Source organism: Papaver somniferum, chromosome 10, assembly GCF_003573695.1.
Source record: "Papaver somniferum cultivar HN1 chromosome 10, ASM357369v1, whole genome shotgun sequence".
In the NCBI taxonomy this organism is placed as follows: Eukaryota; Viridiplantae; Streptophyta; class Magnoliopsida; order Ranunculales; family Papaveraceae; genus Papaver; species Papaver somniferum.
Window position 1 is genome coordinate 138,961,151 of NC_039367.1, and position 12,963 is coordinate 138,974,113.

A 12,963-nucleotide genomic window follows, 5' to 3' on the forward strand; every position below is an offset into this window, starting at 1 on the left:
ATTTTACGAGTGTTGGGAAGATATCTTTCCTGATATTTGATTCTATCTAATATGGAGAAGCTTTACAGCTCATCAAACGCGTGAAACAGAGAATAAAGAAGAAAATTTCGGAGATGAATATGTGAACAGCAAGAATATTTGGGAGTTATTGCAAAGGATTTCGTCTACCTGTTGAGTATAAAAAGACTTCTGGGGTAGAGTAGAAGGCTGTCGAGAGTTGGGAGGAGAGAAGGAACGCTGCAGAGTCGAGAACCATGATTTCTCTCTGCTGCTGCTGTTGCCATTGATGAAGACCAAGAACACGAAGAACGGACTCGCGAGCGCAGTCGTTTATCACCAGTGTCTAAGACGCAAACCGTGGGTCGCAGCGCAGTCTAAATATCAGCAGCACCCGTCTCTTATCGTTCTTTTTGTGACGCCTCCTGTGGGTCGTACATTCACTGTTTTACTCATTTTTATCATTTTAATCAACTTTTGAGCAACATACATGTATTTTGAGATTATGATTAATATGAGAAGCTAAATCCCAACACTGGGGCAATGGAGGAAGCCTTATTTCACACTTGGGTAATTATATTTAATTCTTTTCATGACTTTTGCATTAATTTTAATTAAAATTATGATTTAAATTAATTAGTTGTGATTTGATTTGATGGGTCATGCTTAGCTTAGATGATTTGATGTCCCATGCTTACACTAGTGGAAAACAGATGTTCCGCGACCGTCAGGACAAGTCATATATACGAGTTATACGACCATTTCCAACCGTCTCTGTTGGGGTCTCTGATAAAGCGCCGCTGTTTTGTACGACCCTTAGCCGTGGGTCTCAAATAACGACGGATTTTAAGGGTTACGAGGTACAGACCCTTAGCCGTGAGTCTCATATTTAAATTATAATATAAAAAAAATATAAATTCAGACTTGCTGAAATGCCTGAATGGCTAAATATGAAATAATCTGACTGGAACTCAAAGTTAAGTCAAATGAAACTCAAAAAAAGTCAAGTCAAAGTCAAGTAAAATGGAACTCAAATGAAATCTAAATTTAAACTCAAACTTGAGAATTCCACATTCATTCACTTTATCCATTTGGTTTAAAATTACACAAAAAAGATGAAATTTTGGCTCAATACAAAACATGTCCAAGCTAGGTAGCTAATAAGTTCTAACAACAAGATGCTAAACTAATAGACAATAAGCTAAAAACAACATGTTAAACAACAAAACGATAAGCTCCTCCGATGACGATGAACTTAGCCAATACTTCATAAATGATATCAAGTAGAGCATCCATGTGTTGTGTCCCTGGTTCACATACGACAAAGAACGTCGTTCCTGCAACATACACCAACCACCAATACCATAAATGTAATGTTCAAGGTATAAGGATCATGTAAACAACAGTTGGCTCATTAGTCAAAATTAATATCTGTAGCTGACAGGGAAATCGAAGGCAGATACAAAGAAATGGGTTGAATCCTTTGGAAACTCATGTGTTTTTATTTTTTGTAAGTAACGACATCACAGGGGAACAAATAGATCATTCTAAGGCAACAGATAAAACTCAAAATCAAATCACAAAAGGAGGTTCAAGTTTTGTTGTCAACTCACATGTGTGGGCAGGGGCAGCTACATTCCAATCTACCAGAAAGTAACACCAGCTACATTCCAATCTACCAGCTACATACATGCCGTCAAGATGTTCTTTGTAAATTCCATCATAAAGATGACAAATCTCCATAATCAGGTACAGTTTACCCTGCAAAAAACCACAAGTAAAAGACGACAAATCTCCATAACTGAGTGCATGTTTTCTCATAAGTGCATATTGAAGACTAAAGACAATAGGCTCTGAATTGAAGACTGAGATTTAAGGTAGACTTACTCCACCATCAAAAGCAACAGGCTTGCCAAAACGACTCAATTCCGCCTCTAGTTCAGCAATACTTTTATTAATTATCGACTGGAGGCCTGGGATGCGAGACTTGATTACAGTTCCCAAGTGCTGCAAAATCGACCATTATGCATCAGTTGAGTATGAAATAAACCAAAGCTCATAGATAACCAAGTATAATTTTAGGAACAGCCAGACAACACGAGTTTTCGCATTGCCAATCTTTATAAATTGCAACCTAGGTCACATATAACAAACCCCTGATATTAAAAATGTACGTTAAGATGAGGATGGTCTAAATCTAGACAACGAGATTTACAAGTTAAATAGAGTATACACAATCGAAAGAGACACTCTGACATTTTAAATAAATTTGGGAGACAACCCATTTAACATGAAGAATTCCTAGCTTATCATCAGTACCCAATGAAATTTATTTTGTATTTGAAATAAAAACCATCCATCCCAAGCCGTAACAGCCATCATATTCTATGGAGACATTCGCAGTATTCCCCATTTTAAAGACAAACAAGGAACCAATCCACAAGCTACGATACTCCTACCCTATACCACTTGAATATCATTGCAGTAGTTTGCCAAAATAGGACTAATCAATCTACCATATAGAAATTTAAAAGATAATCCTAGCTACCAGTTTGGACTAGCTAGCCATACCACGTTCAATCTGGCACGATATCATTCTCAAATTCTAGTCTTCTAGTCGTTGATTATACATGAATCCCATAAACTAATTAATTCCAATTTATATATAAAAAAATGCATTTATAAGATATCATGTGGCAGTATAAATATAGACCCAATAGTTGGCAGAATACATGTTACCATATCCAGGACCGACATAGCCTTGGTTAGGATACATGTTAGGATCTTGAGCAGCTGAAACATATCCATAGCCTCCATTGTTTTTGTCCACTGTAAACCACAAAAGCACACAGGTTACATCGCCAACAATTCCAAACGAAGGCTTAACATGATCAATTAAAAACCTAATTTTAGCATCAACCCCTGTCTATAACCCAATTTGAGCAATACCAAGATGTATGTTCTTGTCAAAAGACGGTTCTAACAACACAAAAGTAATGACAAGAAAACCACACATCAAGGATGTATCAGTACTTTGTATAATATGTAATACTGTTGTGCCTGCTTCCTACTTTTACGAACCAAAACTCAAGAATCGTGACCCATCCCTAAAACCAAAACCGAATGCACTTAGGCAAGAAAGAGCATTTGATTACAGATATTAAACCAACAGACAAACATTCTTTGTTGAAAGTATACTTGTGCTCTGTTATAAGCATACATTAGACTCCCAAAACACTAGCTATGGCAACTCCTGCAGTACCCTGTAAAAATATATTACAAAGTCAGATCAAAGATGAATTAAGGATCAAAGATACCAAAGCTAACACGAGGACACCCCCAACAGCTGCAGAACCAAACTCTATACAGGTGGTCCCCCAACATACTACTAATCCACTCAGGTTCTTTCCACATTTTGGAGTTTATTAGATGGAATCCCATGATTCACACCATATATACATCAACAAGGTTTATAAAATCTATACCCTGCAAAGTCACTTGCAAACCATAAATATCTGACAAAGCTCAGTAATATCAACAGACCCCAACAGAACCAAAGTGACCAATCACAGTTTGGAACAAGGTGGCCAACAAAAAACCCACCATTAACACTATGAATACTAGAACAAGGTGGAACATGGAACATGTGTTTCGTAATTATTTACCTTTGTCGTGAGAACAGTTTGGACCATGCATATGCATTATAAAGTTGATAGTTCGAAACCCGGAACATCTCCGTCAGCTTGCCATAATAAATGACCATCACTTATGGCTTGGGAGTTTTCTTTACCAAACACATCAAACCATGAATGTCTTACACAAAACGAAAAGCTTCCTGCACAAGATCAGATAACAAAATTCAGATAGAGAACCGAGGTAGTTTTTTCCACGCAAATACTTGGACTATGGAACTAATTATTCTCCACATACCTGCCAAAGTTCGATCTCAATTAGTCAGGTATGTCTTTCTGGTCCTTGTATTTGTTAAGATTTGCAAGATGGTTTCTGATTATGTCGCAAAGCCTACAAAATTCAGTTGTTCTCTTGTGCTTCTTACAAAACTGGAAGACTCGGTGTGCAGTCATCATTACAATAGATAGAAATATTACACTCAAACTCATCAAGACTGAAAAATCAAAAATGCCTAAGAGATAAAAAGCGGTTGAAAGGAGGTAAACCTAATTAAAATATCAGATGGCTTACCGCGTAGAATGCTTCTAGTTTAGTGTTGTTACGGAGAATTTCGAGAACCATTCTGTAGGCCTCTAACCACAGAGTAACAAGCTCGCGGTCAGATATATCCTTTCCCTTCTCTACACCAATATAGCTCAACATCAAGTCTTCAGGCCTCTTATCCGCTTCCAAGTCATCAATGTCTAGAGCTTCTTCTAAAGCCTCTGCCTGGGTCTTTGCATTCTCAACTTTCTCAGTTGAAAGATGCAAAAATGGTTTGATCACCTCTTCCAGAGAACCAACATTAACTTGTTGGCATACAATCTGGTACTGAATCAGTCCGTTCTTTGCAAACCGACCTCTCCTCATATCATACTTGTCTACAAGAAAATTACTTTGAAAGATTAACAAAGTAACACAAAAACCTAGTCAACTTGGATTAAAAATCATCATTCTAAGTCATATTGGAACTAAGAATAACATCATACGTAATCAAATACTAATATACGTACAACCACTGAAGTATTCATTTTATAACTATCATGTTGTTAAAACAGAAATCCCGTTACATTTGACATCAACCAAAACAAAATTACTTCGAAGAAAACAGAACGTGCTTGTACATTAACATCACCAAACCAGTAATCCTTTCACATGAATTGAGACAAAATCAGTTAAAATTAAACATATTACTTCATTACCTAGACCCTAATACATGATCAGTAGACTAAATCTAAACAAACAAACCCCAACTTCAGTATCATGAAAACAACTAACATCACCCAAATACCAAAATCAGATAAAACTTTTACCTGATGAAGATGTTCCTATAACTTAAGTTGTCTGACTGAAATCAAACAATAAATACCCGAAATCAAACAAATACAAATAATGGTTAAAACCCAATGAAGACAGCCAACTAAAAAGAAAATCAAGTTGAAAGAAAAGAAAAAAAAATAAAACTCAAATTTTGCACCTGATGAAATTTGTAAAATCAAACCCTAATAACCGTACCAAATTGAGAAATCAACCTGAAATCAACCAATAATCGAAAAAAGCTTAAAACCCAACGAAGAGAATCAACCAAATCAACAAAAAATAAATAAATTAAAACTCAAATTTTGTACCTGTGAAGTTTGCAAAATCAATCCCTAATAATCGCACCAAATTGAGAAATCAACCTGAAATCAACCAATAATCAAAAAATGATTAAAACCCAGTGTAGAGAATCAACCAAATCAACAAATAAAGTTATAAGAAAAGAAATAACGAGAACTTGAATTGAAACCTAATTGTACCTGATGTTGTTTGAAAAACCAAACCCTAACTTCACTAATGGCCAACGGTCTAACTACAAGATCGATGTTGTTTTTGTGCTGAAGATCGGTGTTGGTGTTGTTCATGGATGTGGTAGATAGATGATTTCTTTGAAGGTAGTCGGTGGTGGTTGGAGGGAGAGGGAAAGACAAGCTGAGGAGTGAGTGTGAAGAGGAGAAAAATGAGGCGTAGATAGAAGGAGAAGATATCTTTATCCTCGATAATAACGAGGTCTCTTCTTTCCGATCCATCCATCCATCTCATCTCAATCAATGGCTCAAATCTTAAACATCTACAGCCGTTCATCAGACATCTAAAACAGTAACTGCAATGTACACCTGCGGGTCTCTGAATTGGAGTTCCAAGAGGGATACAAGGGTAAATAAATTTTGTTATTCTGAGACAGCTTATTAAGCTCTCGGATATGGTCCATTTTCTTATTATATCAGAGACGGTTATTTATGGTCGGCGGTCCAACTACCATTAATGAGTGTCTCGGATGTGGGTAGTTAAACACCCATTTTCCACTAGTGTTAACATTTACACATAATATTTTGAGAATCAATCTTGGCAATAAATTAGAGTCGATATATTTAATATATTTTTTGAGCTATTATTGATAAAGGAATTATTATTTGAACCTTAAGAAATGAAATTGGCGGAATCCTAGTCCCAGTACGTCTCGCCCATTGTGACAAATATTGTGTATATTTTTTTTATTTTTAAATCTTTACAAGTCCGAGCAACGAACTTTTACTACCACTTTCAAAACTATAACACCCATCCTCTCAGATTCCTGCAACCACTCCTGTGAAAACCAATGATCATCATGTTCCTTCTCCTTATGTCGAGAAACCCCCAGCCAAGACTCCTGCTGGTGATAAAGAAAACGGACAACTTCCTCGACGATGGCCAACCCTCTCTTCAACCCTGACATGAAGTTTCTTCACGGTATTTATCACAAAGCCAACGAGGACTCAGCTTTACAGTCTGTCACACTTAAGTCTTTGGAGACTTTTAGTGATGATGATTTTCTTTATCTGGATACCTCCGTCCTTTTGGATGCATCCATGTGCCTATCTCTTCAACAATATTCTGCCTTAATGATGTTAGTGAGCTTCTCATGCCATCCCTTCATGTATTATTTCGTATTTTCTTCGTGGTTGGCTTCTTACTTCGTCTTCATCGATTCTCAGGAGGTCAACCGCCATATGGCTAGTTTGATTGAAACTAAGTTGCTGCGAGAGAAGGTCGTGTTGTTGGATAAGGATCTCAAAGAAGAGAAGGAACATTCTAATAAACAAGAGAAGAAGGTGGATAAACTTTCGAGTAAGTTGTTTTTCTGATAAATTCCTTTTATGCCTTTCTTCTGCAGTCCTTTATTTATTTTTTTATGTGCTTCATCAAGTGCGGTGCATGAAACGTCACATGGATGCCTCCGAAGCGTCTTCATCTCTTGAGGATATCCGTGACGAGAACTTGAACCTATTGACTCAAAATGATAGCTATATCTCTGAAAATCTGATCCTGAACGAGAAGTTAGAAACTCTTCACCTCCAACCGGACAATTCATCTGCTAATTCTGCTCGTAGTGAAGAGCTAAACCTTCATCTTCACGAAGAGAATGAACGCCTCAAGCTTGACTTGAAGAGTCTTAGTAACTCCCTTACCACATCAAGGGGCCTTCATGTCTCGGCGATGTCATCTTACAGCCGGCTGGAGGAGGATTATAAGCGGGTGGTAAAGAAGAAAGAACAAATTATGGTCGATCTTCGCAAGTCTTGCAACAAAGAGGCTGGTGTGAACGAAGAAGTGGATTTTCTGAAGAGGAAAGTGGAATTCCTACAATCTCAACCAAATAAGCCTCCCCGTTCCACCATATCTCCCTCACGAGTTAAGTCCGCTACTATTCACAAAGACAAAGGCGCTTTCATTGTCCAATCCAACCAAGTTAGCTCAAAATCTCCTCATGGTGAAGGTTGGGACAATGCCTATCACGAGCTATGCGTTCGATTGGAGGAGTCAGATCTTAAGATTTCCAAGCTGGACCATTTGTGCATTGACGTCCAAAAAACTTTGGATATTACCCTTCATCAGGCGGAAGGTAGCTTTAGGCGTAGAGAGAAACATCATTAACTAAGCCATATTTCATGTTCTTGAAAATTCTCTATTTTTTTTTTGCAGAGTCCGAGGGCTGTTACAATAATCAGGTCATCCATCTCTCTCGCGAGAGAGATGAGTCTCACAAAGAGGTTTCCAACCTTTAAGGAGAAGTCAAGGGGCTCAATGATGATATTGAGGATATGATCAAATCTTCCAAAAAGGTGGCGAAGCTATCTCGTAAGAATACCCAGGATTATTTAGTCCCTCTCTTCAACGACTATTGTGATGAGCGCGGTATTCCTTACTCTTCTCTTCCTTTAGAGGTGTTTTCTGACGACGAAGAGCAGCCTCCAGAGGAAGAAGATTATCTGGATGAGGAGGGTCAACCTCATGGAGGTGCCTCTGGCGATGTTGGTACTGGTACCGACGGTGCTCCTCTTCAGTAATGACTTTCATCTTGAATCCTAGTCGTTAAATTCTGGTTATGCTCCAATTTCTAACTTTGGATGTTTTGTACATTTTCTTTTCATCTGGGTGCTCCCAAGCTTGGGGGAAAAAATATTTACTCAATATTTTTGGTGATCCTTTTATTTACTATATAGATCCCTTTGCGAAGTGCTACTCCTTCTTTGATGCATCTCTATCAAGTATATACTTACCGCGGGACAACTCAAAAGAATAATAACCTTTAAAAGTATATACTTGCCTCTTGTTCTTTTGAGTGTTTCCAAGGTTGCAACATCGGTTGTCATCTCGCTTATTTTCATAGTATCCCTTTCTTTGTTTCTTGCTTCGCCTTTGGCTTCTTTTCGTCGTCTTATGTTGCCTTTGTTTCGTTGTCTTGGTGCCATTTATCCATGTGTTTACATGATACTATTTGCCATTCGTTTGATTGTGTGACTGGTTTCTTTGCAAGGTCTTAGTATGCCTTCTAATTAAGGTCTTAGTTTTCCTCATCCTTTATGAAGGATCTAAATTCGACGAAGTATCAGGCGCTTACTACTCTTTCAAGTAGTAATCCATCTACCTCGCCTTATCATTTTATTGGATTCCTTTCTCGCGACAATGTAATAGGCCTATCAATTCCCGTGAATGTTAGCCCCGTTACATCCTCGTCTTTTTTGGTCACTCAGCTCCCTAATTTTGGAGGGCGCCATCCCTTTATATTCCTCCTTAATTCCCCTTCAAGGAAGTTACCCCTAACATGCATGTTGAGATCTTCTCATCCGGTTATTACGACTCCAGTTATTTTCGTGACTTCTTATGCCTTTCGCCGATGTGGCTATTGGTTAGGAAGTCACACCCTAAGTGAGGTTTCTTTGGGGTCGAATGCTTTGTAGCCAACACTTGCCATACGGTCATGGCCGGGAACGGTCCAGACTCCCCAGGCACCCGCATCTCAACCGAATACGTCAACGCCTTGGTCTTACTCCATATCCCCTACTGAAGTCCATCATAAAAGGGACCCTCAGCGGATAGGTCTTATCATTCTCCCTAACTTTCTGTCTGGGAGTTGTTCACTACATTCGTTAAGCTTTGCCTCTTACACTTTCGTGCGAACTAAGGTGCATGTCGTGGATTCCCAGCCTTCCTAGGCGAAGGTTTTAAGTTTCCCTAGAAACCGTTTATTTCGTGGGTCTTATCTGCCTCCTATTCTTGAGGTCTTATTGAAATTTCCTTATACTTTCTTATGAAGATATTTTTCTTATTTCAAAATATCATTGTTATTATTTCTTAAATTTTGGTACAACGCCAAATTAGTACATTTTTCCTTGCGATTCTCTCTCAGAATCAATGCCCTTCTTCGAGACGAATGTGCTCAGATTAATATCGCTTCAAGTCCTTCACCTTTAATTCATTCCTGACCTTAAATAGCGTCGAGAACAATGGGTGTTTTGTTGACAGGGCGTAGATAAAGGACCGCACCAGGTATTCCTACGATAGTCTCCCTTGTAGTCCTTTACAAATCGTGTCCCACCTTGCCACAATGCTTCGGAAGCTCTCGTTTTCTCCTTGATTCAATGAAAATAAAGCTGATATTTCGGGCTTGCATGGCTCACTTCTCGTGCACTTGTTTGTAATTTCTTGCCTTCCTCGTGCATCGGGTTCCCTTCTCGCCGACCGGCTATTGCTAGCTGTTCTTCTTCTTTCCACTATTCTTGCTTGTTGCAACAGATATTCTTTCTCCTTTGATTTCTTCTGCTTGCTTCTATGGATTTCCTCAAATTTTCCCGCTCTCTTTGTTCTCCTCGCCCTTTGTACCTCGCAGTGGGTCTTAATTATCTTCCTTCATTACCATTTTCCCAGGTGTCCTTTCTCCTTTTTGTACCCCATATTCTGCTTGATTTTGTTTTAAGTGGTTGTTCTTGATTAATAGCTTCTCGTTTTGTCTTTCAAGCCTGATCCTTTCTCTTACCAATTCCTCTTTCTTTCGCCGTTCTCGATATAGTTGCTCTTTTAATTGCTCCATTTCTTTTTCTTCATCACATACTTCTTTTCCCTTCTGAATAGGCTCACTTGATTCTTGACTTTCATCTGTTTCTTGTGTGAATGCCTTCTTCTGTTTAGAAGTGATCGTTTTGGCTCCTCTGTGTGGAGTTCGTTTCTCCTTGACTATGGGAGCTTCCTTTTCTCTCCCTATGCTTGCTTTTGTTTTCTTTATCTTTTCACTTTGCTTTACCTCCATTTGGATTTCAGATTCTGGAGTCATTTCGCAGCGGACCTCATTGTCGCCTCTTGCCTTGTCTGTATCTTCTGCACTTGTCTGTATTTTGGCCTGCTCTTCGCTTATTCCAATTGTAAACACCATCATTCGTTCACACTAGTACAAATATGGGCTTTGGTGACAGTTCACAATAAGAAACCATAACAGTTGACGATTGAACTGTCACAAAAGAGTAGACTATAAGATATATGTAACAGTTTTTTATTAAAACTCTCGCCAATAGTAGGAAACAATGGTGACAGTTTTTAAACTGTTACTATATAGTTATACAGTGACAACTTTTGTAGCAAACTGATACTATACATTGATGTATAATGACAGTTATAAACTGTTACTGTTCTCAAGCTATTATAACGGTTTTGTATAAAAAATGTTATCATAGTATAACCTTACAGGTAACGGTTCTTTAAATCACCGTCACTCCCATTTGCTTTCATATTAATATACTATAGAGCCTTTTTTCTAAACCACAAAGTTAGTGGTCGAGTCACAAATTAGTTATTACTGCTCGTCGTGGTCTGTTTTGTTAGTGGCCCTCAATCGACCAGCGACACCAGCCCCTTCGCCTTTTTCTTTCATCACCACCCGTCTTTCTCTATTTTGAAAACCGCACAATTTCTTTCAATACCATTCATCTCTCTCTATTTCGGTATTTCCCATCAGAGGTGAAAAATCTAATCCCTTTCATTTGATCTATTACTTCAGTTCTTATCTCTAGATCACTGTCTATCCCGCTTGGTCTGATCTATTCCATTTTGTTCTTGTGTGCAAAAATGAAGCTTTAAACCTCTCTGATCTGTGTTATCTCCATTAGAAACTCCATGAATCTCTGGAATTTTTCTCTCAGGAAAAATTACTGTCGTGAGTTAGCTGATTGGGTTTTTGATGGTGCTCCCAAAGATTCAAAAATTGTGATTTCTTATAAGGTAAAAGTTTTCGTCTTTTTCAATTGAAATCCCTAGCTTACGATTTGGTTTATCTTACTTTTTCTATTTAGGTTTCTTATCAAAATCTGTTTCTCTTTCTTATGAATCCCTAGATTTGGATAACATCATCATTGTTGCGTCTTTTTGTTTGATGTTGTAGAATTTCAAGCTTGTCATCCACCGGGTGTGTGTGACCTATGTATTTGATGCCTCAAGGTAGTTTTGTATGTTCTTCTTTGTTGGTTCAAATTTTTAGAGTGTTGGTGTGATTTGTTTATTGATTAGTGAAATTGGTACCGGAGTGTGTGATGGTAAACAAATTAAGTGGTTTTCATGTTGTCGATGTTTGACCTTATGCTTGAAATTGGTTCTGGAGTGCTTGATTCTAACCTTATGCTTCTTGCAAGTTCTGTCAAAGTTATTATTAACTAAATTAACTAATTTTAGAGTCTGAATTTATGGCACTTCCCTCGTTATAAATTTCTCATATGGAATGTTTCTTGAATATTTAAACTTCAAAATTTGGGTTTATGTTTTTTTTTTTTGTAATCATTATTTCCAATTTCAGGAGATTGATAGCTAGGTTCCAGGACTTGGATAAAGAGCTAAACGTTTATGGATATGATGGAATGATATGTTCCAGGACTTAGAGAACGAGCTAAAGGTCCACGTATATGATGGAATATGGAAGGTTTATCTTATCAAAATTAGAACTAGAATTCTCATAAACAAAAAATTAACAGACCATTAGTTATGTCAAAAGTCTATAGATCGTTGCATAATATTTCAGTGTGTTTGGATATCAAGGGTTTGGTTTGCTCAGATTGATTTTGTCGTATTTTGTGGTAATACATGACCCACATGTGCTCTTCTTGATGTGTATTGAAACAGAACCTCTTTGTGCATTTGCAGATGCGTACGTGACAAGCAATTGATGGATGTGCAATACTTTTTGTGTACCTCTAGGTAGACAAAAAATTGGGATTGTTCTTTAATCTTTTTGTATGAAGTTAATTGTAAAATTTGTTGAATTCATCTTAGTTTTCACATGATTGAAGTTCTATGAAAAATTAGTCTACTGTTGGATTATATAGTGGTACTATAGAGCTTGTTGGAGAATTCCAGTAATGTATCGAATTTCACTGATGTTAACTTTTGCTAACTTTCATATTTGTGATCAGATTCAAGTTGCGGCATGCAGAATCCATAGAGTTCCGAAATCTTCGACTTCGGGATAATGTTATGCGAGTTCATAAATAATTCCACTCACCATGTGTCTGATGATTCATCTACTAGGTATAGTTCTTCTCAAATAATTTCATATAAAATGAAATTTGTGTTGCGTTCTACTACAATGCTGGTCTTCTTTTATCACAACTTAACAGATAACCAGACAATTGAGATTAGATTACCTAGACGGCTTGACCATATTTACATCGTTCTATCTAGTGTTGTACCCATTTGGGTATGTAGTGGCTATTTTATAGTAACTATGTGTACATATCAAATTTTGCTGATATGAAGAATTCGTTAGTGAATAACTCATGCACATGGCAGTCGTTTGCTCTTATTGTTCTTGATTTTGACTTACTGCCAATATTTTTGACTCCAATTCTCAATGTTAAGCTATAATATATTATCTCTAATTTTCTTAAAGAAAGATTGATTTTGAGTTAACCGTATGGAAAGAAGTTGTCATTTTTATTTGTTTTGTAGGATAGT

At 37.5% G+C, this 12,963-nt stretch overlaps 1 protein-coding gene across 2 annotated transcripts; it reads right to left on the reverse strand.

The window, feature by feature from the left end:
• Positions 1 to 1,191: 1,191 nt before the first annotated feature.
• LOC113317608 (dynamin-related protein 5A-like) lies at positions 1,192 to 3,784 on the reverse strand. 2 transcript variants are annotated; one of them, XM_026565765.1, is made up of 6 exons: positions 3,663 to 3,783; positions 3,196 to 3,260; positions 2,737 to 2,826; positions 1,885 to 2,004; positions 1,611 to 1,758; positions 1,192 to 1,334 (listed from the first exon to the last, which is right to left on the reverse strand). In XM_026565765.1, coding segments are annotated over exons 2-6 (384 nt in total). In that variant the 5' UTR covers positions 3,220 to 3,260; positions 3,663 to 3,783; the 3' UTR covers positions 1,192 to 1,332. The 2 variants fall into 2 exon arrangements, with proteins under 2 accessions (XP_026421550.1, XP_026421549.1); XM_026565764.1 differs by lacking the exon at positions 3,196 to 3,260 and having other exon boundaries at positions 3,663 to 3,784.
• Between the last annotated feature and the right edge of the window lie 9,179 nt (positions 3,785 to 12,963).

Coding starts and splice junctions, on each gene's coding strand:
- LOC113317608 (XM_026565764.1), bottom strand. CDS start 3,689: ATGGTCCAAACTGTTCTCACGACAAAG. Junction 2,005..2,736: donor CTATGTCGGTCCTGGATATG/GTAACATGTATT, acceptor TCGATTTTGCAG/CACTTGGGAACTGTAATCAA. Junction 1,759..1,884: donor CTGTTGCTTTTGATGGTGGA/GTAAGTCTACCT, acceptor GGTTTTTTGCAG/GGTAAACTGTACCTGATTAT.